At 41.7% G+C, this 24,415-nt stretch overlaps 1 protein-coding gene across 1 annotated transcript in view; it reads left to right on the top strand.

Moving 5' to 3' along the window:
- Positions 1 to 4,292: 4,292 nt before the first annotated feature.
- Positions 4,293 to 24,415, top strand: part of npr2 (natriuretic peptide receptor 2) — a gene marked incomplete at its 5' end in the record, with an annotated part of 45,164 nt that continues 25,041 nt past the window's right edge. Inside the window, 8 exon segments of the mRNA XM_079235099.1 lie at positions 4,293 to 4,356; positions 4,359 to 5,096; positions 13,003 to 13,184; positions 15,039 to 15,152; positions 15,521 to 15,656; positions 16,575 to 16,669; positions 19,226 to 19,361; positions 21,112 to 21,196. Coding sequence (XP_079091225.1) covers positions 4,293 to 4,356; positions 4,359 to 5,096; positions 13,003 to 13,184; positions 15,039 to 15,152; positions 15,521 to 15,656; positions 16,575 to 16,669; positions 19,226 to 19,361; positions 21,112 to 21,196 — 1,550 coding nt within the window.

Here is a 24,415-nt window from a genome sequence, read left to right as displayed (position 1 = left end):
TAAATATGGGCGGGAAATATTCTATGATTTAAAGTGTGTTGTTTTATAGTAAGACTATTAATGTGTAATACAAATTAAAATACACTGACACTATTTAGACATACGATAATGTTTATTTAAATACACCTGTGTATATACTTAATTCAAATGTACTTGAAATATGACTCAGTTCTTCCAGGTAGTTTTCTACATATTTTAGTATATTAAACAAATACTTCTTGTATGGTTAGATTTTAAGTTCTTATTTAAAAGATTGAAGTATATCCAAAACGCTTACTATTTGTTTAAAAAAAGAGTATAGTTGGATACACTTAATTACAACTTATTGTTTAAAAATAACGCTGTCAAGGGCAAACATATTTACGGTCTACGATATAAATGTAAGTGCATTTAGTATAATTGTAGCAGGTTTAAAAATTAAAATACTTAAATTAATCATTCACATTTTAGTCTAGTAAAAGTAAATGCAATTTAATAAGTTTTTTAAAAGTAATGAGTCAGTTTAATGTAACACTGATAATCTATATCACCGTCAAAAGTGACAGATATTTTATCAGCGCAGATCCCACTGGCCCCAAGGCAGTCACAATAATATTGGGAACTAACAATTACTGTTACAAAGTGAACAGAGATATTATTAATAACAATAGAGTATAGAAAATACACTGTTGATACTGTTTATAGTACACTACTAAAAAGGCTCATTACCAAGGTAATTTATTATTTGTATTAAAACATTATGACATGATTCACTTCATGACAATATATATGAGAACATGCACATATTTAGAAAGACAGAATGACATAGTTAGAATAACAAACATTCAGTTACGTTCAGTTAGCTGTTGTCTGTTCGTTAATCTGGCCTGAATAAAAATGGAAGAGTGTCATTATGAAAATTTTTGACCTCAATAATCTGTCTGTGTCTCTCTCTCTCTCTCTCTCTCTCTCTCTCTCTCTCTCTTTCTCTCTCTCAATTGTGCTTTATTAGTGCTTTATTAGCATGAATGTTAAAAAAAAGACAATATTGCCAACGTATTATAATAATAACATTACAGTAGATTAGTTAAAAGAAAAGAAAAGTTAAAGGTTTCTGGATACAATAAAATGAAATCTCTCTCCCTCTCTCTCTTCTGCTCTCTCTCTCTCTCTCTCCTGCTCTCTCTCTTTCTCTCTTTCTGTCTCTTTCACTCTTAATTTCGTTTCTAATACCGATGTGTTTTATCACAATACGTATTGCAGAGACGGATTGTGTAAGGTTTACAACTCATAGCTGTACTGAATAGCAACAGATCACTGAAAAAGAATAAAACAAATAACTCTAGTATGAATCAAATACAAATATGAGAAAATAATTAATATGTCTCTCTTTCTGTATTGCTCAATCGCCGTAGACGACGAAGGTAAGCAAGGTATGTGAATGCATTTGTGGGTGAAGGCCGGGTCGTGCTTGTGGATTGGGGTCTAGGTGGGTGGCTTCCCCAGGTCATATATGATGACGCCGAGGGAGAGGAGGATGACGAGGAGGACTACGGGGGAGAGAACTGGGGAGACTATGGGGGAGACAGCTTGTCCTACTGGGAGATGGAAGATCCTGGATACAGCTACAGGTCCGAGAGGCCAGAGTGGGACGAGGATGACGACGAGGATGAAGACAAGGATGAATACGAGGAGAACGACAAGGAAGACAGCGAGAGCGGGAAACAGCTCTGTGTCCAAGGAGAACGACGAGGAGGAGGACAAGAACGAGAACAAGGAGGAGGATGACGATGAAGAGAAGAAAGAAGAGAAGGAAGATGAAGATGACACTCTCACCCAGAAGTTCCCATTTCAGAGTCTTTGGCAGAAGAGGACCAGAGAAGAGGACTATGCCGAGTCTGCGCCCTCCACTTCAGGCCTCGATCCGCCCCCAAGAGGACCAGAGAAGAGGACTACGGGGGCCTTGCCTCGCGTCTGGTGGGGTTGCCGATGGGATGAGGAGGACAGCGACTCGGATTGGACCGACAGCCTGTTTGCTGCAGGATTGTAAAACCTTTATGTCTGGCAGGACTGATAAAGCACCAGACAGCCTTCGCTTGCGTCTGGCGGGGTTGGCAGTAGGTAGCATCCTGCAGCAGAGGTTTTGTGTGGAACGTCTGGAAGACGTTAAATGTGTTTTGTGAACTTAGAGAAGGCTTTCGACCGGGTGTGTAATTAGAAAGACGACACTACTAAAAGCCTCCAAAGTGACGTCTGTGGCTGAAACTAAGATGCCTGTGTGTTGTGTACTGGGATGGACTCCCACGGACAACGGGCCCTGCTTGTTTTTTTTAAAAGAGTCGGTGGATTAAACACATCAGAGAAGATAATGTTACATTTGTGCATGGATAAAGCTCAGTTAGCTGCTCGCTAGCAAGCCAAGGTCACGGCTGTGCTGGTGACTGACGTGCAATCTATGACAAACTTTCTGCAACTTAACGTTAACAGACTGCTGATATGTTTTGCACTGAGTATCTTTTAACGATAATAACAATAAAGTGCTTCCTGTGAAAAACTACAATAAAGAGTTTTACACTGCATATCTTTTTTAAACATTAACATGCAACCTGTGCCAAACAGAGTGCAGATATGTGTGAGCCATCAAGTTGTATCAGTATTAGTGGCTGCAATAAGCAATATGCTCTGGAATATGTGAGTGTTGGTATAAGAGTACAATGACTCATTGCCAAACTAAATGAGTTACAAGGTGACTGCCGACATCTGAAGCGTTCTCGAAAAGCTCTAATAGGATGAGTCATTAATGTCTAATTCAAGGTGCTGCTGTGTGGGCGGGGAGGCGATCACAGCTGGACCGAAAACAAATAAACACACATTCAAGCAGTAATAAGCAGCATCCAGACTTTTTAGACTGTGCTACATATTGCTGAATACTGCAGGGGGCGGTCCTTTCACATCTCTTGACGAGCATCCTTTCAGATTCTTATTCCTGGCACTGAGAAGAGCGCTGACCTCTGACCTCTCTGAAGACATGTGCACAGACTGTGTGTGGGACAAAACTCATCTTACTGCAGCTTTTACTGCTGTGACGAGTCAAAATGTGTGCTGTAAATCAGAGATGTTTTTTCAATAATATATTGTTTTGAAGATAGGATAGATTGGAGAGAGATGCCTGCCCTCTCTCCAACAATAACACTTGTTGTTGTAGTTTCATGAAAACTAACATATAGTTCAAGTGCTGTCTAGTCTCATTATATTGAGGAGAAGGCAGACGTCTCTGGGCCAACATCTCCAAAACTGTAGGATGACATTTTCCCCTTCAGCAGGCTCACGTTATAATAATAACGTAATACAACACGTAAGCAAACAGGGACTTTAACTTTCCCTTAAACATCGAAGGTCAGGCCAGCAGGAGGAGCAGTTCAGTCACTTTGATTGATGCGCTGCCACTTGTGTCAATCAAATCAACCAGTCCATTTACAGCATCACCAACAGGCGGCCACTTTTTTAATATATCAGATGGCACTTATAGTCTTAATTAAATAAAAAATAATTAGAAGCTGAACCCTAAAATAATCCCCAATTGCTCTGCAGTAATTACGCACAGGAGACTTTAGCTGACCCATGCTGCGCTGTGTGAAGTGGCCGGCAGGGGGCGACTCACTGTCGTTTTGAGAGTTTAATTCATACACTGCAAAAAAAGAGAGAACAAATAGGCCTGTCAAGTATTTTTGTCCAGTCTGTCGCACTTTGATTTACTGTCACAGTTTCAATTTAACATGATCATCCCCTGGCCTCCAGTGCAGTTTAATTTGTGAGTTTTTTATTTTTATATTTTTTCAGACAGGATTGTTATGTAAGAAGGAAGAATACAACAAAAAAACATATCTTTTTTTCATAATAACATATTCACTTACGGTGTTTGATCTACATTAAAAACCATCCCAACTCGCTAAAAACGTATTAGGCAACATATTTACCGGTGAAATAATCACTTTAAGGTCTCCATTAATGGTCAACTGACTAATGGAGGTGGACTTTTCTTGCAGTGTGTGACGCGTGGGGGCCGAGCAGAGGGCTGCTCTGATTTAAGTCGCAGTCATCTGGATGGATGTTATCACTCTCCGAGAGGCTGTCAGTGTGAGGACCACGCTGCGCTGGAGGAGTCGCTTTGGGAAGTATACGGGAACTCAATTCCACGAGACGCATGGCACCGCCGCGCTGGCACGAGGGGATGATACCCTTACCCACTTTTGTTTGACGTTTGAGAAAAGAGAGAAGGAGACAGAGAGTGAGGGAGACGGAGACGGATACTTATGGTGTGGTGTAGGGGTGCCAAAGCCGGACGTGTCTCCTCTCCAAACGGTGCGCTCTTCGTGGCCGTACTTTCCTCTCTGGGACTTCCACGCGCCTGGGACGCGAGATGGGATGCAGAGGCGCGCTGGGATGCTGCCTGCTCGCTGCGCTGTCCTGCTGCCTCCTCCCCGGCTGCCGAGGTAACATCACCGTGGCGGTGATGCTCCCGGACAACCATCACAAGTACCCGTGGGCTCGACCGCGCGTCCTCCCGGCTATCCTCATGGCGCACGAGGACCTGCACAGCAAACACGGACTGTTACTCGGCCGCTTTATCAACATCCTGAACTACAGCACGGAAGACCCCATCGCGGGCTCGTGCGCCGAGAGCCTGGCGCAGGTCGTCGCCGTGGACGCCAAGCTCTATAACCGCCCGGACGCCTTCTTCGGACCCGGGTGCGTGTACCCGCTTGCCTCTGTGGGGCGTTTCGCGTCCCATTGGAAACTCCCGCTGATCACAGCCGGAGGTCCCGCGTACGGCTTCGACAAGCGAGAGGAATACCGGACCATTGTGCGCAGCGGGCCGTCCACCACCAAGCTCGGGGACTTCGCCAACGTCCTGCACACGCACTTCAACTGGACGTCCCGGGCAGTTGTGATCTACCACGACCTGCGGATGGACGACCGGCCGCACTACTTTCTGTCGGAGGGCATCTACCTGAACCTGAAGTTTGAGATGAACATCACGGTGGAGGCCGAGCCGTACCAGGATGACTACAAGTACTACAAGGATCTTATTAGTTTCATGAAGGAGCGCGGGAGAAGTAAGTTCACGCTGAAGGAAAAAGTGGGATTTTAAAATGTGACTGGAAGTTTTTAATTAAAAGTGCGTGAAGTGTTCATACAGAAAGAAAACCCGTTTAGATTTTCTTATCCAGATTTCTTTCATTACAAAAAAAAAGAGAAGTATTTTAGTTCTGTGTACAAGCTTGTTTTTGAAGTGTGTGTGACATTATCTTGAAATAGAGCAGATCGCTGGTCAGGGTATTTCAGGGTATGGAGAAGGAAATTCCCATTAACCTGATGGGAAGCGGTGTATTTGAGTTATCGCACGGATGCAGGCAAATTCATATCTGTTCTTTGAGGGAAATGACCCAAATTCATCAGTCGAAAATAGTTTCATAAAACACGTCTGGTAGATTTGGATCATTGCTTTTATGAAACGCTGCAATGGGAGATTCCGTTCCCCTACAGTGAGGTCACACTTCCCAGCAGATATAGACAGACAGAGGTTGACTGGAATAGGTGCAGGGAACAGCCTGGTTATTCCGGAGTTATTACAGAGGAATGTTTAGGCTGTGGGCAGTCTGCTGTAGGTTTATGGCCTGCAGAGGACCACCACCTGCGCTCTTTACACACACACACACACACACACACACACACACACACACACACACACACACACACACACACACACACACACACACACGCAGAGAGAGAGAGAGAGAGAGAGAGAGACGCATGGGTTGTGATCATATGGGTGCCCTCTCAGCCCAAACATGCCTTCTGTGTGGTTCACACTTTACGCATTCTTGCGGCTGCAGCTCATTTACTTGAATGAACATCCCAAAAGGAGTCAATGCATGTATAAGCCAGTACAATTACGTTACTTTATGCTTTTCAAAGTTCTCGTGGAGATGCTAAAGTTTCCAAATATACCAAATGTGTCTTGAGGAGTTTTTGGGAATTGTGCGTAAAATAATGCACAAGACATCTATTTTCATTTGATGGAGCATTGTCTGGCTTGGTTTCCTCAGTGGAAACATCGTATGAGGAGCTGGCGCGAGATGATACAGAATATGTCTGAAGCTGTCAGCAGTGTGGTATAACACGACTTCCCATCCTTAAGAACTACTGAAGGGACCTAGAATGAAGGAAACTAACATTTTGAGTTGCTAAACAGTCATTTTGTTTTTAACAGCTGTTTGTTGATGAGGCGTAAATCACACAGCAGTTAAATTACCCATCATTGTTCTCGCCTTAGGTTTAATTAACTGGAAACATTGTGTGGCTGACTTCATCATCACTGCTGTTGTGTAAAGCTAATTGTGTGACTGAGGGTCTGGTGGATTCTGAACATTTGTTTGTGCATGAGAAAAGACAGAGATCAGCTGAGAATAACAGAGCTGATAAAGTGCATCATTTGTTAAATAAAAATAGTGCTGAAGCAAATAGTGCAAAATGATGGATTCCTATATATACCTCTTAGTAACTATTGGCTTTATTATTGGTAAACAATGCTTTATCAGTAATAAGCTGGGGACAGCTTTTGTCGAACCCTTTGACTTCCTGTGTTTTTGGTCAGGTTCCAACATGGTTTCTGTTTCCATTGATATGATATCTGATATCTGAGTTCGGTCCGAGTGCACTGGCTGCAGTTGATGATGTTGTACTTTCTAAAGGCAAGATTTGTTGTCATTCTGATCATTTTCCATGAGTGAGGAGGAGTAGATGCACCGCATCACCACCTTTTTGTGACGATAGAAACATAAACCAGTCCACTTTCCTCCTGTTTCAATTGTGAATGTTATCAGTTGCTCTCATGTCTGTGTATTAAGTATGCATAAGTATGAATCAAGCCTCTGACCTAAGAACAGAAAGCATGTTGGTTTGTTGTTCTCGAGGAAGTTTGGTGCTGGAACTATTTCTTGATGAACAACAATGAAAAAGGCTTCATAGACACAGCATGTGAGATAGTCACAGCAGGTAACGCCCCCTAAAACTGCAAAAGTTCTGTTCATATATACAGATTATGTAAACAAGATAAAGTTGTTAATTTTAGTGAGCTTCAGAGATGTTGGTTATCATATCTTTGTATTTTGGGCAGAGCCAGACCAGACGTCTCCCCGTGTTTGCACAGACACAAGCCGTCTTTCATATATTTCTTTTCACAACATGTCAAACCAAAGGTTGTTCTTATTGATGGCAGTATGATACATTTCTATCCATATTCCTGAACGCTTTGGGTCATAAATTTGTCAACAGTAGAGGAACAATTTCTTAAATCAAAGGATTATTATTGAAAACACCCGCGAGTGACTCTTCCAATAAGTTTTTATTAAAGTGGAGTTAACAAGCATTAGTGATGACTCCGAAGAGGAAAAGCCCCCAAACTGAGGATAAGAATCAATTAAATAGTTAAATGAAAAAATCTCCATGCTTTGAGAGTAGCTCGAGGTATCACATGCTCCTCTGAGATCGTTGTTGTTGTTGTTCCACACAATTATGTAAATATCATGTTTTTTCTTCTCAATTTTGATATATATATATAGAAATAATGCGTAGCTTATCCTGATATTCAGCTATGGTGCATGGGTGTGTGTAAAATCATTTATCTTCCTGTACTCCTGGGAACAGTTTGGAGGGAATCGTATCTGGAACAAGCTTGACGTCTCAGGGCAAGTTCTGCTTACAACCAGTAAATCTGGGAGTATTATGGTTTCTGGCACTGAGAAACCAGGACTGTTTAAACAGCTTCATCTGTTTGTTACAGTAACGGCGTCAACAAATAGTGGAATAAACACAGCATAAAGGTAATTAAGGGGCGGTGCAGTGAGGTAAAAGTTGCAAGCCGCCAACCTTTCCCCCTTTCCCAAATTAATTTTGGAGCTACTGCAGTGAGCTTGAGGTCAGGAAGCTAATGGCTTTGTCAGGGCTTGTCCATGACTCACTTTTATCCCAGTAGATAACCTCTGGGCTATCACCTCTGTAATGTCACCCGACTGCCGGCTGGGTTCAAACGGCAAGAGGCCGAGCCGAGGTGGGAAAGGAAAACTGGGGCTTTTAATGTGAAGCCACACATCATTGGAGCTTTGACAGCTGACCAAGTCATTACGTGCTGTTGCAGAGTTTAAAAACCCCTCCCACCACCACCACCTCTAAATTCCTCAAATTCCTCATTTTAATGCCTGGAAAATGCAGATGTCGGACTCAAGTACTCAGGTTTTCGGGAACCTTACTTGAGTAGTTTTCCTTATGTGAGATATTATTCCTCCACTGCCTTCTTTTTACGCCTTCTGACAGCTGGAAGTCGCTACTGTGCTGATTTTACATTCAATATTAGATGAGCTCATTGCCCTCTGGCCCCCCTACAAATGTCACGGTTTGAATAATTGCACATTTGTAAGCGAATTTAGCACCAGCCTAGTACAACATCAACAAAGGCAAGTCCTGCATTATTACGTAATGTCATTTTAGAATGGGGAAAGTCATTAGTTTTGCATTGGGTTCGGACAAATTGGCGATCCCCAGAGTCATCATCAGCGCCACCATCAGGTCAGAGTCATTAGTAGTCCTCCTCTACTTTCCTTCAATATCTGCACCAACTGCCACAGTATTCATCCAATTGTTCTAAAAAATTTTCATACGAAAGCAAAAAAAAGTTCTGTGAAATTACGTGCCGATCCATCTGATCAAGAAAGTCCGACGTCGTCACCCGTTTGAGCCCTCTAGAGGTGCTAAAGACAATCAGGCCAAGCAGAGCTTTGTATGCGGTATTAAGATAAAGGGCCAGACAAATGGCAACATAAACATGGAGACAATAATAGGGACCATCATAATGGGCATTGACATAGCTAAACAAGTAAGTCCACTTCCGAAAAAAAGTTTAAAAGTTAAAAAAATTCAGAACGAGGATGTTTTTGCACTAAAATGACTGTTACTGCAACCAATAACTATTTCAATGTACACATGGATGAGGGACAGGGCCCAGCCATGTAATGCATATAGATGGTAGCTGACTGGGGGTCAACAGGGGCCACATTGCGGCCCCATAATGTTAATCCAGATCCAGAAAAAACAAAATGTCAACATTTCAGAAAGTCACTGTTGAAGTTCATGCCACAATCCATCTCCGACATAACTAAAGAGTGTTCTCATTTTGTAGAGTACGGTAACCTTTCTGCTGATCTGAAAATCTATTTCATTATTATCTCATTTCATAACACTCAGAGGCGGAGACACATTCTCACAGTCTTCATTGAAACTGCTATTTGCCAACACTGTATTCTGTGGATGTAAGCTTTTTTTTTTTTTTTTAAGATTTTTTTTAAGAAAATGGAATTGCTCTATGCAGAGAGCATCACAAGTGAAATTCCTTCGTAGGACTAGAGCCTCTCTTCTAGCTGTGGTCGCAGTGTGAGATGAAAGCAGTACTCAGATCACTGTGAATGTTTCAGCTCCCATCACATTGCCCGGGGACACTCTCACCTTGATGCTTTTCAGTCCATTAGTGGCACAGGAGAGGAAGAATTCAGCTTTACGAGTGGAAGAAAATATCATATGCCAGTAGTTTGCAGCTCTCAGTGAGTGATGAAAAGAGTGTCTCTTCACAATGAGGCTCAGGTAGCGCCTCTGTGTAATTTCAGGAATCCTGTTTCCTGCGGAAAAACCTTGTAGGATGCAACATCGGCAGACGGATAGATAATCTCGACGTTGCTTTCACAGATTTGGTTTTGCCAAATTGTCTATGCAGACTAATATAGAGGAAAAGCATTAAGTTGTCTACTTCACAACAGAGCCCCCCCAGACAGATAGTGCTCTAGAGAGCCAATAACATCCAAAAACCTGTGAGGTTAGGGAGGGCGAGTCACCTGCCAGTTTCCTTATTTTTACATATATTTGGTCTATTTTGGGCTATTTATGTGTCTTTTCTCAGTCTCAGAAGGAAGGTCATTCTTTCCATCTCGTGGATTTCTTTAATTATTTCAGTCCAGTCATCTATTGAGGGTGGGTCGGTTTGTAACCAGTTACGAGTGATTGCTTTTTTTGCTGCTACTGTTAATATGTTCAGGAGGTACCTGTCATTTCCTGCTATTCCTTCTGGTAGATCACCCAAATAAAGTGATTTGCATGTAAATATAATATGCTGCCCCAGAATATATGTTGCATAATTGTCCAAGTGCTCTCCCAGAACTACACATTGCGATGAAGGCGAGATCATTCATAAGTCAGTCATATGTACATCAAAATACACAACGAGACAGAAAGTCACTTGATGTACAGAATTCACCTATTTTTATAGTAGTAGAAAATCCTGAATTAAAATACAAATCCCTTGTTCTTTGGCTCAACTGGAGAAGTCTGTCAACAAGTTTATGAGATTTCTTGCCATATAGGACCAAATCAAACAGTATGTATCGACAACATGCCTCCTTATCGGAGATACAAAAGAGACTTGATTATGTAAAGCTCTTCAAACAAACATGGCTCATAAAAATATGAATATGGGACTTGATAACAGCCTACATTATGCAAGAAGGATCTTTTTTGTTGCAGTGCTGAGAAGCAGGGGTGATTACCATCTCGGAGTGGAACAACGTGTACCAAACAATTTAATGTGCTTTTGTGTGAAGCGAAGGCTCAGCAGGTCCAAACACCGTGCGACTGCTACAACACGGGAGGACATTTTCCCCCCGGCTGTGCAGGACATTTATTTTGGGAGCTGTCCAAGAGACGGCAGGACTCCTTGGCATGGTGAACCGCGCTGGAAGAGATGAGAGTTGGGTTCTAAGCAGTAGCCGACTTTGGTCTCACACATGAGGAAATGTCTGCTAACTGGGAGGACTGCCTGGCGGCTGGCAGCAGCCACTCATACATACTCTACTGCGAGTGGAAATATTGCTATGTTTTCTTATTCACGGCTCAACAGAAGGAAGGCGTAGGTGGCAGGGTGAAACGTAGTGGGTGGACACACGGTCAGAGGCCGTAACAGAGTTCTCAAGTTTGATCCCTACAACAGCAAACAATGAAGTGTTGCTGCGGTGTCTTTGAGCAAGACTGTGTCTGCCTGTTCGCTGAGCTAAAATGTCCAATTTTCTCTTCCTGTTTGTGGAGGCAGGGATGCTGAAACTCAGGGCTTTTTTTTGGTGCCAAATGAAATTAGTCTGTTGTACCAAGTATCCAAAATGTCAAGTAAGTTGACAAAAATGGGCTCTAAAATTAAAAATCTGCTTTGAGAACTTTGGCTTCTTTTGTTGAATCAAAAAATAAAGGATTTTTTAGTATTTAAAAAAAACATTTAGTTATATTATTATATACAAATGATTATAATAAATATTTATGAGATTTCTTTTCCTATTGTGACAGAAACTAGAACCCAAAAAACGGAATCAACAAGTTGACACAATGACAACTAATGACAACATTTTAAAACGCCACTACATTACGACATCACTGATCTGATCTGGTCTGATTTTGCACCGCTATCAGTTTTGGCACAAAAAACACTGTTTGGGTTCAGGAGACATCTTGGTTTGAGTTCAAATAAGAACTTTCTTAAGGGTGTAGGACATCTGTTGCCTTGGTTGCAATAATCATGAATTGGTTATGATCAGGGAACAAACATGGTCAGAGCAATAGTGTCAGTTGAAAACAGGAGGGAACGGCGGTGGCCGTGTTAAAGCCCAATGTTTTGTCCCGTCAATCCATCCCGACCTTCTCCCTCTGGAGACTTTGCTGCTCTATAATAACGTCACAAGAATTCCTTTTGCACCTCATAGAAAAGAGTCATCACTCTGGCATTTACTGAATGATGCTGGTGCAGTCTTGCTTGAATCTTCCCTTGGCTGTTTCTACATTTTTTAAGGATTTATGGCTCGATCTTCTTTGCTGCTCTGATAGATGTTTGATTTTAATTTTTTTCATTTTTTTCCCCCACCTATTCTATTTGGATCAGACATTGCGACAGTTGACATATTTGAGGAGAAAAGAGCAAAGGTCTAAAACCTGTTTTTGCGATAGCAGAATTGACAGATAAACAGAATCAAAGGTCACTCGAGGCAAATATTTGGACTGAAATGTCTGGGTGAATATTTTATTTCTCCATCCATGTGTATTATCCACTACTCGTGGAAAACTGTTGATTTCAGGATGTGTAACAAAAATTTTTTTGAAAATATTGCACTAAACAAACAGTTTTGGTCAGCTAGAATGCAAGCATTTACTCAGCTCACTGTGGATCTGTTGAAACTCAGCACAGGTCACAGCCGAGGTTCAAAACATCAACACAAGCAGAGCAAGCTGAAAGGAAATTTGGAGATTTGGGGCGAAACATCAACTTAGCAAGGAGTGTATCTACTCCGCCCACCTGCTACTGGCTCCTCCCACTGCTCCAGTGGGCCGCTCAGCCCCAGACTAGTGGATGTCCAAACCATTATCCCGCCTCCTGCTCTTCTGCCTCTCTTATTGTGTCCGGCTGGTTCTTGACTGTTGTTTTGCAGATGCTGACCGGTCTCTTACATCTGGCATTTATTCGTGTCTGCTTACCGCTTGTTTTCAGTGTAAATAATCAAATCTGGCTCACAAGTTCAGATGTTGACAACAATCAGAACAGTTTAGCAAGCCCTGTGGTGTAGATGAGGTCACCAGCTTTGTATTGAGAGCAAGTGAAATGTGTCCACCAACACTTTCACTTGCTTCACTGCACTGTCTCCATCTTGTCGAGCATCAGGACCTGAATGTTTTGTTTACTGACCTGTTTCCGATACAAATGGATTTTTTTCGATGACTATCTTCAGGGCATCCGAAAGAAGACAAAACAATCTGTTGTAATGCACCAGGCTGAAGAAAGATCACAATCGAAATCCAAAGATCGTGTTTATTGAAAAGAAATAGTTCAGAAAAACGAGTGAGATAACCAATGTGTTTTTGTCGTTGTTGTTCTCTCTGCAGTTGTATACATCTGCGGGCCCCTGGACACTTTCATGAACATCATGAAACTGTTTCAGAGGGAGATCCAGGACCCAGAAAACTACGCCATTTTCTATCTGGACGTGTTTGCGGAGAGCCTGGCGGATCGCAAACCGTGGCAGAACTCCGACCCCGACTGGGCCGATCCCATCAACATCTTTAAGGTACGATGAACCCAGAACACCCGCACACAGTGCGTGCACATAGGCACACATGCGCCAGTATGGAGCAACAGGCTGTTCATCTGTTGATGAAATTGAGGCTGTGCTCACATTCTTTGTAGATTTATTGAATGTGGACTGTCATAGTTTCACCCGCTTTGTAATTGGAGGCAGGAAATAATACAAGACCAAAACCGCCATTTGGCATGAGAGTTGGATGTCTCTGACAACGCATATTTCATTCTCCGTTTCTGTTAGTTTTTCCCTCTGGACCCCATAATATTTAACAGGCCCTACTTACTGAATAACACAGGATTAAGTCGTCAAACCCAGCTGGCAATTGGTTAAAATCCTCTCAGGAGCAATTGTTTCTGATTAAATATCACCTGTTTAAAGAAGTATCTTAAAACAAATCAAAATCATGGGAAGCTTTTATGGTAATGACACTTGTATTTGCACTCTAACTAGTAATCTTAAGAGGCTTCATATTCATGGTATTGGGTGTGCAAAATGTGTCTCCCAAAGGAAAAAGACCCCTCAATCCTTTCAACCATAATAAGGCTTGAAATTCTCACTTGACATTAATTAATGGGGGGGGTGTTTTCACAGGAAGATATTTAGCCCTACAAATTAGTGCACTGAGACATAACAGAGTGGGCACAGATGTGTTGCTCGTCTAATTTATCTCCCTAAATGTCACACAGGCTTTTCTTAATTCTCTTTCGTTTAGTGTTCACAATGTTTTGACGGAGAGCGGCCTCATGAATTTAAATCTTGCATAATATCAAATTAATAACGGCCACTTCTGTCATAATGGACTCAGCACATATTTGCTAAAATGCATTAAGTTGAAACATTAACGTATGCAGGACTTAAAGGGGACTTAGTGTGAAGACATAACTCCTCACACATCTCTGCCACCTTTTTATGGGCACGCTTAGAGAACCCTTATAGTCTTAAAATGTGTCCCTCTGAAATATGTTTTTAGGGAACAGCACCGCAAAAGTCAAAGAAGTAATTTAAATTGTTCAGTTAGAGAATGTGAAAGCAATTATTTAACGATGGAAACTTTTATATATTTTATTTGCAAATCACAAACATTATGTTTTTTTTCTATCCGTAACCTCACCACGCATCGTGCGTTTCTGTTAGGGTAATAAGATGCTGACCTATTTTAAGTAAAACAATGCATTCTTCCTGATGACTGGTTTGCAATACTGGGCCAAAAAACATTGGACTATAACACCCAGGTTAAAAAATACCTAAGTTTTCCTTTATTTTTCAATATATTATAGGGGGAAAAAAATCATCAAATAGCTACTTTAATCAGCTTCCACACATTCATCAGGTTATGGCAGTTTGTGCCATGATGCTTATGCCTGTTCACAAAGATTGAATTTATATCAAGAGGAAAGCAATCTTACAACTGGAGACACATTTGATGACGAGTTGAAACCATGAAGAGGAATGAAACAGCTTTAACATCAACTCTCAATATGAACTGCTCCTAACCTCGGCTGCAGAACAACATTCTGGCTCCCATTTTTTCCTGATCGCGCGAGGCGTCAATTCGTCTGCGAACCATAACAGGGCTACATGTGGCAATATGTTTTCTTCAGGGTGTTAATTGCTTGTGGAAGTTTGTGGCGGTTTCCAAAGACTGTTGAGATAAGAAAAACTATCTAGCTCTTCCTGTCGAGAGCAAAGCCAGAGAAATTCCTACAAATGTCTAAAACTTGTTTTTGTGATAACAACAAAGATACCGATAGATTTAAAGGCCACTTGAGGCAAATGTTTGGACTGAATGTTTGGCTGAATATTGTATTTCTCCAAACTCTTGAACCGTGTCTCCTCCAGTCTGTTTTCGTCATAACGTACCGGCCTCCTGACAATCCAGAGTACAAGGACTTCCAGAGAAAACTCCACGCCAGAGCTCAGAGGGATTTCGGTGTGCATTTGGAACCATCGTTGGTACGTTACAGCCTCTGAAAACCGACCTCTTTAATCTTTTATAAGATAAAGAAAAGAGAAAGAGAAAAATCCCCACTGTGCTGTGTAACTGGCAGCCGTTAATGATGTTGACAATGATGTTAGCTATTAATGCCTTTCTTTTTATGACTGTTTTCATCTCAGCTATTAAAGCATGGAAGTTTTGCAAAAGCACATTAGACTTTATAAATGAATGATCATGTATTGTGTTTGTTGGCATTTGGCACTTTCATCGAAGCAGGCTCTTGAATATTGGCTGAATGTATTTCTTTTTTATTCCTTCATCATAACCGTGTGTATTAAAGAAAAGTTGTTGTCGGTTGATAAAAATGACGCCTCTCTCCCCGCAGATGGACTACATCGCCGGCAGCTTCTATGACGGTTTTGTGCTGTACGCAATGGCCTTGGAGGAGACGCTGGCGGAGGGCGGAGCCCAGAATGACGGCATCAACATCACCCTGAGGATGCAGAACCGCCAGTTCTGGGGTGAGCAAATGTGGTTTAACTCGTAGGAACTGCTTTATACATGAAAGTAGGTTTTAGAGGATCAAGATATACTTTGTATGTGCCAAATTGATTCCAATTAAATATACATACTAAATCTGTAAAAGCAGGAATCATTTTGCATAAAGCCATGGTGGCCTCTCAGATAACCGGGTAAGGTGCATGCGGTGAGTCCAAGTGACCGGCTGGTTATTGGGAAGCACAATTGAAGCCTAAATCATATTAAAACATAACCCTTCAACGCAATAATGATATTGTTATTGAACCGTTATCACAAGGCACTCCTGTTAGTAGGCCATTCGATGCTTGATGTGGGCGCTCACACATTTCCGTGTTTACTTCGTTGGCTGCCAGATGATCTGCGCTCACATTATTTTGGAAGAAGCAGAACAATGGGATGTTGTTGCTTCAGATTAAAAGGGTTGATGAGCAGGATGGGGGGAAAAAGAGAGGGAAATGGGGCCAATGTTGAAAATAATAATGGAAAGTTGTGTGGATGTTTTGACAATGTTTACCGGGCATACGGAGGGAAACGCTTTTTTTCATCCAATGCTGGCTCGGCGCATGCATTTTCTTTCTCTATTTAGAGGTCACGTTACTATTCTTTTCCAGTTTTTTTTCTCCAGTGATCAGTAGTCAAGAGACGAGAAGACGCACAGCGAAAAGGTGATGAAGTGATGCTGCAGAGTCATCTTTAACTAAATGTCAAAATCAGTGGAACAAAAAGCATAGAACCGACGAGGGTGGACAACAAAGCTCAGTGTATGCCACGATTACTTGAGGGCATAGAAAAAGCTCTCATTGTGCACAGTGAATGCAAATGTAATTTGATGTAATGAGGACCATGCTGTATATAATGATGAATCGGACCCTTAATGGGGATATTGTTTGTGTTTTTAGGAGTGACGGGACTTGTGCACACAGATGACAAAAATGCCAGGGACATAGACCTCAACCTGTGGGCGATGACTGACCAGGAGACGGGAGAGTACGGGGTAGGTCGCACTTTCCCTGTTACCGTGGATAAGTAACGCTGTGATTAACGTGTCTGTGATGTGCAGCAGAGTTCGATGTGGGGGTTAAGTGGACGACTGGATTGACATTTTGGATGTGGACTACTCCGTGATAGCTCCAATGTATTGTTTATGTATTGGCATTTTCTACCGGGGTGTAAACATTTTTTTTTATGCAACAGAAGGTTTAGTAGAAGATTTAACGTCAGGACGGGATTAATTTCAAAGTGCCGAAGTAAATGAGTTAAAAGGTGTGCAAAATAAACAAAGTTGAATGAAGCTAAAGACCCGAGGGATCAGCTAAATGGATCAGAACTGCAATTTTATGAACGCAATGAGTGCAAGAATATTAATTGACAATTTTCAGGACAATAACAGGATTGTAATACAACACTATATACAATTTACATGTGTTTTCTATCAAACCTGTATTTGGACTGAAGTGACAGAAAAGTGGAACAATGCACCCGGGGGCACGGAGAGCTGCAGCAGTTCGTAAGCAGATTTGGCAGCGAGGCCTTGTGGTTGGGCATGGACTGGGCTGATAGGGACTGCCGACCTGCTTCTTGCATCTCATGTTCTTTCTTGGTTGGTTACTACTTCTCTTTCAAGGTTTTCATTCCTAGTGCTGATTTGAGCCTTTGCTTGTCTTTAAAGCAATGAAAGTCTATGCATGCTACTATCTGGGATATATTCTGTTGGTCTGGACCTCTCTAATGATAAGATGCATAAAACCTCAAATTTCCCTCACAGTCCCATGAAAATATTTGTGTATGTTGCGCTCTGCAAACAGTGTTGTGAACTGCCCCAGTGTGTGTGTTTGTGTTTTTCCCCTCCGACGGGAGAAGAAGTGGGTTAGCTGTAGACTTCAGTTAGAATTTCATAGCGGCCCTCAGAGGCTGTCAGCGTGACTGCGTGGTCTAATTTATCCTCGGCTTTTAATTGGTCCATTTATTTGGCCGATTGACCCCGATAGCCAGTCGCCTGGCGGAAAACATCACGTCAGTTTCAGAATCTCAGACTGCTGAATATAATAAAATACAATATGGGTAACAAAATTCTTCTGGCTGATTAGTTTTGATGAATTTCTGACTATATATATATATATATATTTTTTTTTTCATGACTGCTGTATGTTAATAATTACAGACAAAAAAATACAAGATGTGTATCTTACATTGCTGTTCAATTGACATAATCAATATGTGAAATGGGAAAAAGGTCTGAGAACATGACTCTGACTTTATGATTACGATAAGAAAATATTACTCAAATTTGGTTTTGATCCACAATGGATAAACAGGCGTGTTAAACATATGTACACATAGTTACTCCACATCCCACAGATCTTGTTCAAATTTGTAATCTTGAAGTCAGCCCTAACCGACACTGACTTAAGTGACATCACTTGAGGCAATTCATCAGACTTCACGCAGCTCTCTCAGTGCCAAAAAGCTTTTCGTAACAACTACTCTTCAAGACCTGTAAACAACAGGTGGTGAAGTTTCCCTTGAATGTCACAGCATATAATAAACAGCATATAATGGTATTTTAGATCACAGTGTGCATGTTCCCGTTTCAACAAAACGATGCCTCCACGCTCAAAGCCAGGCTCCGTAGTGTGCGGGGCATTAGACCACGTAGTGTATATTACAGCTTGCAGACTTGTAGGCATTAGAGGGTTTGGGAGTGAACACAAGAAGTGTCGGAGGCCAGTGAACTGAGATACTGCTGCTATTTCAGACGGCGCTCCCACTGCCCCCTCACCTGTGACATTCTGCGTTGTTTTGATGACCCTACGTCGGGTCGACCGCCTTTAAGGTTGTAGCGGAGACGACGCAACACGCTGGGAGCATGGGGGGTGGAACATAAACGAAGTTGGTTAGAAACACGGGAGTTGTGTTTCACAGCAGGACAACAGATGCTGTGCCATCAAATAGAAGCTCACGCACACACCGTGTTAGGCGCTATTCAGGACGTTGGTCAAGCTCCATCGAAGTAGTAGTGGGGAAAGAGAAGGGGACACAAAGTGGTGAAACAAAACCATAATATTGGTTAAGCGCCATTGGAGTGCTGAGAATAGTTGAAGCCGGCTTAACTTTGATTTATCTTAGCGTCACGCAGCGTCAAGGGTCAGGCGCTAGCTTGAAGCTTCATGTCACCAGCTTCCACTGAAAATGACTTGTGGCCCGTTACTTGTTGGGATGAGAGTCTCCAGCCATGCTAGCAGCTCTGTGAGGCTGGCGGCACAGCAGCGTGTTGAGCTAAATGCTAAATCCTACAATGTAGAACCAGGAAAACGTTTCACTTTTTCAGACCAATGACAGAAACCCTCTATGGAAAAGTGATTATTGTCACAGCGGCTAGCCTGGAGGTGACATCTGCACTTTCTCTATGGTTGCACAGCCAATGAAAAACACTTATCAATATTGTCCTTAACAATACATTCATACATTTCTATAGGAACATGCTGTGAAGTGAGCCTACGGTACAACAGGCTCCAAGTGTTTAAATGAGCGTTTCCCTCCATGTCTGCAGCTGGTTGCGTACTACAACGGTACCGCCAAAGACATCATTTGGTCCCAGACAGAGAAGATCCACTGGCCCAGCGGAGGCCCGCCGCTGGACAACCCCCCTTGTGTGTTTTCCACAGACGATCCTTCCTGCAATGATGGTATGTCAACAGTTAAATCGGCCTCCATAAGATTATAGCTGCGTCGGAAGGAAAATGTTCTCAAGAAACAAGCTACGTAAGGTTGACTAATGGACACACTGATTTCAGGAAATTGCACGAAAAGAGTTATGACAAGGAAGTTAGATTTTTCTTCTTCTCTTGACTTAGAGTGAGATTGAATCGCTCATCAGATGGATATTACAGTACACTAATGCTTTGTATATATTATCGCCGTCATCTCCACAGGGCCTGGGATATTTTTTATCGATTCTGTGTGATGATAAATGTGTTGTTTTTCTTCAATTTCATTCCATCCCTTCAATGAAGTGAAAGAGCAAATGTAGAAGTGTTGTAAGCAGAGTGAAAGATAATCGCTGGAAGTTGTCTTTGTTGCTTGAACAGAGTGACACTTTCAGAGGGAAATGTCACAGATGATAAACTGAGGAGGAAAACCGCTGCAGTTATGAATGTATTTTTGATGTGAAGGAGGGATAAATCACTCAAATCATTTGCAGAGTTGAGATCCTGGATGTCGCCTTATTCCAGTGGCGCTTTGAGCACCAATGACGATGAGTGTTGGGGGAATTTGAAGGAAACAGATTAATGATTAACAACATATACAGACACACAAAGCACAATGGCAGCAGTGTCTCATCCGTGGACATGGAGAAGGCCAGTGTGCTGGAGTCGTTTTGCCCAGCTGGGCTGAACGTTTCTGGGCTCAGCCTGGGCTCCTAAAACATTGTGTCCTCGTACAACGCAACTGCCTTGTTAATTACGTATTGTACATTTGTTTTCAACGCATTGCAAATATTGTTTCGCAACCATGCTCTGCCATGGAGGACGGGTGGATTGGTCTTTTTACCCAGGAGGCCGCTATTCAGGTCCTGTGTGAAACCAAAAGTCAATTTCGACTTATTTTACAAAATTACAACAGTAACTTATATAATGTAACAAACGTACTTATTGAAAACCAAACCAAGATTTTTTACTAAACCTACACCATTTAGGATAATTTTGTTGTGTTTTTTTGTTTTGTTTCACTTCACAACATGAACCATGCGTTTAAAACAGCAACCGTAATACAGGAGAAAATATGTTTCCCCCAAAAAGTATCTGAGCCTGCTGGTTAAGCTGAATGGGAACGAAATTTGCTCGAATTGTGTCCTTGCGCCAACTGTGTAAATACTGCAAATGATCAATCTTGGAATAAACAAACAAAGTGTTCCAAAATGTTGAACTACCTTTCGTGGTTGCGATGCTGTGTTTGTAGGTCAGAGAACACTAACACACTAGACCTTTTTTATATATATTATATTCTTTTTATGTTATTTCCACAAGTGTTTAGATTTACACAGCGACACAAGATGTGAACACAACCTTACATCTGCTCATAGTGAGCCTGCTGACTACTATAGACTGTAATTGCTCGTTACAGATCTTCAGTTCACTGTCTTTATGAATGCAGTGGAGTGGAAGTGAAGGACAGTGTCTAATGATGAGTATCATATCCTGTGATGTACTGCAGCTGGTGGTATAATTAGTCTCCATCAGGCCTTTAAGTATATATCAAGAATGCAATGAGCTGTGCAATTGCGTGAAATTGTTGTTGGCTGTACTTCAGGAAGTCACAGCTGTACTTCTTTTTCGGCACAGTGCTCTTTTTTTCTTCTTCTTCTCTCTTTTCAAAGATGTGAGTGTGGACATCTGTTAAATATGTGAGAGACAACCTTCTCCTACTGTTTTCCAGGTCATCTGCCAGTTTTGGGTATTGTAGCTGTGGGATCCGGCTTAGCGCTCATCATTTTCGGAATCTCCAGTTTCCTCATTTACAGGTGAGTTTTCATTTCACCGAGCTGATGCTCCCTGCCTGCGCTGCTTTTAGCTCAAACAGTAGACATGCGGAGATCATCTCTTTTTGTTTGTTTGGAGAGAGAGAGAGAGAGAGAGAGAGAGAGAGAGAGAGAGAGAGAGAGAGACTGAATTTATGGGTCTTGCTGCTATAGGTGCCAGTGTGATATTTACTCAAATGTTGCCACGGCAACGGCTCAGCAGGTGGCGGCGTAAAAGCAGCGGCGAAGTGTGTTCAAGCTGCCAAGTGAGCTCATATACTGGCCGAGAACAATGCGCACTGCTATTCTCACTAAATGATCATCAGTGGGTTCATGAAGTTAGGTTTTTTCTTTGTGCTGGATTCAAACTGAACCACCTATTTGGATAACTCACACCCAGTGTGAGTGTGTGTGAGTCCTAAAAGTCATATTTATTTTTACAATTTAAATCTTTTTTTTTACGTGCTTCCAATGCAGAGCAACTGCTTCAACATTTGGTAGAGTTGAGTGTTTTGTTCTGTTGTTTCCTGGTATACACTGACGAGAAAAAAACGTAGGTTTCTTACACTTTCTCACACGTATAGTATTTTTTGTGAAGGAGATCTAACTTATCTGTCTAAGAATAGTGTCGATTGCTGTAAATATTGTAAAGGCCTTGAGGCAAATTTGCGATTTGGGAATATAAAAATTTAAATGACTTGATCGTGGCTCCAGACACTGAGGTCATGTCCTCAGTATTGTTCTCCACAAAAAGATTATTTGCGTGAAACCTTCCTAAACAGTCAAAGGGAGTAGGAGGCCTAAAAAACAATGTATAGACACATACACATGGATCTCTCACAATCATCACCTATGACCCACTGGGAGTGTGTGGCGTGTATTTGCAGAGTTGCATCCTCTGCCTGTGTTTTCTTATTTTGCTGTGCTCTGGATCTTTCTGGGCTTCAACCCGAAGAGAAACGTAGCGACCAGTTTCCAGATTGTAAGCAGGCCGGCAATAGGGAGCCACCAAAAAAAAGGGCAAAATATAGTGATGTGAAATATTCAAAGCTAATTCCAAAACGGTCGTGAATCTGGGGTTGACGAACAACTTAACCCCCGTTGAGCCGGGACTTTGAATGTTGAATCCTACTCTTTGTGCCTTTAAAAGAAACGTTTTGTGGTTAAATTAATACGATTTTGTCCACTTGTTTCTTACTGTCATATATGGAGTTGTTTTACAGAGTAGTCATGAGTTGAATCCCCAAAAAATAATCTGTCAAGAACTGAACTGAATTGAATAACATTAACAACATCGGGTTACAACATAGGTGGTATCTCTTTTAATATTACTCTGCATATGTGATCTAGATTGTTGAGCTCAAATAAATGGAATTCACTAATTGTAATTAGATGTTTAAATAAGCGCCAGTGTTTCCGCCCTCGAGCGGCTGTGCGTCCTTCGGTTAAAATAATTGCCTGCCTCATTTCTAATGGCTGTAACGTTGTGCACTGCATTCAGCTGTGAAAAGAAAATTAAAATGAAGCTGTTGCTGGGTCTCAAGTGGCACCGTCTACATGTTGTTTATGGGAATCATTATGAGAACTAGATTGAGCCTCATTTAATTACACAAGAAGTTAATCATGCATACCCTCAGCAATTAAGCTACTGGAAGGATTGCTAAATTTTGGGTAATGTGAGCCATCGGTGAAATCTGCATGAAATGAAAGAAAATTCTGGTACCTTTTTTCTTTTTTCATCACGTCTTCAAAGGTGTCTTTAAATAGGCGGTTAATTGTGTTCACGACTAATAAACTATTATTTCAAAGGAGGAGCTGATTTATTTTTCCCCTTCTCAGCTCTAACTAACAAATCACACCGGTAATCTGATCACTTTTCCAATACTGACTATTAACACAAACGAGTGTTAATCACCAGCCAATCAGAGTGGATTTTGATCAGAGGGATGGTGGAAGAAAGACGGAGGAGCAGCTTTCCGCCTGAGGTAAATCCACTGAACCTGAATCTGTGTTGATCATGTTAAATATCAAATAACTACCAGATAATTAGTTGCAGAGAGTGTGCACTTCATTTTGAAAACATCTTCTTCTCTGTTTTTTTTTCCAGCTCACAGTTCAGCGAGCTCAGCATGGCTTCCTAACGAGCTAGTTTTCCCAGACTCTTGGCCAGTAAGTTCTGTGATCTATGCTCTTCATTTCTTTTTTTTTGTTAAAAATATCTGGGATCAAAGTGTAACATTTGATGACTTATGGCAACACGTATATATGTCTGTTATGAGAACCCAATAGGGAAACTCTGCGATGCATTATTGGTCCTGACCCACAGATCTGCTCTGGTCCAACTATATATAGATTTTGATCATTTGCATGAACGACAGTTTTATGTATGGAAAGCTATTGCTCACAGATCTGAACATATTTTTTCATTCATTGGATTTTGAGTAGACTTCAAGCGCCACAAGGCCATGCAATTGTAAATGTAAACCACCTGTTCAAGTGAAAGGTAGAAAGTTAAAGTTTGAAATGTCTATGTGACGGTTCTACTTGACTCCAAAAGCTAACGAATCCCTTCCTGTTTTCGCAGAAACACCAGTGGAGCTTTGATGATGGACATAGAGGCTGACAGCAAAGCTGTTTACACCGTCTTAAAGAGGCCTCCATGTTCACTACTTGACCTGTAAAAACACCACTAGACTATTTTTAGTCACTGTTAATAGTTGTTCTCAGATCAATCAGCTGATAACCCAGAGTGTCTTCACCTTGGGGTCGCTTGATGTGCAATTTATAAGAATGCTATATTGATATGTATTTTTGATATTTTTAATCAGAAAGTTTTAATAGAAGATATATCATTGTTTCTATCCATTTTATATTTGTTGCAAACATTTGGTGAATATACAACTTAATAAAACACAACCTGTGTATTACATTGCCTGCTTCATTGTATTGCTTTGTTGCAAAAACACGCGCTGTACACATGCAACACTGTCAAAATGAAATAATGCCTACTGGTTTCTTCTTTTCATGCAGCAATGTGAAATACCGCCTCGCAGCACTCGGTAGATTTAACCCAGTGGCCGTTCGGCAGCTCTCAGTCGGTCTTGAGCGAGAGGCTGGAGTCGGGTGTGCAGCAGCAGTGAGAGGGGATGTTGAGCAGAGCAGCAGTGGCTCTGTTGTTTTAATGGAGGGGTTAGTCCAGCAGAGGTATTCACATATGGGACT

This window comes from Taurulus bubalis (genome assembly GCF_910589615.1).
Source record: "Taurulus bubalis genome assembly, chromosome: 19".
In the NCBI taxonomy this organism is placed as follows: Eukaryota; Metazoa; Chordata; class Actinopteri; order Perciformes; family Cottidae; genus Taurulus; species Taurulus bubalis.
This window is presented reverse-complemented; position numbering and strand designations above follow the sequence as displayed.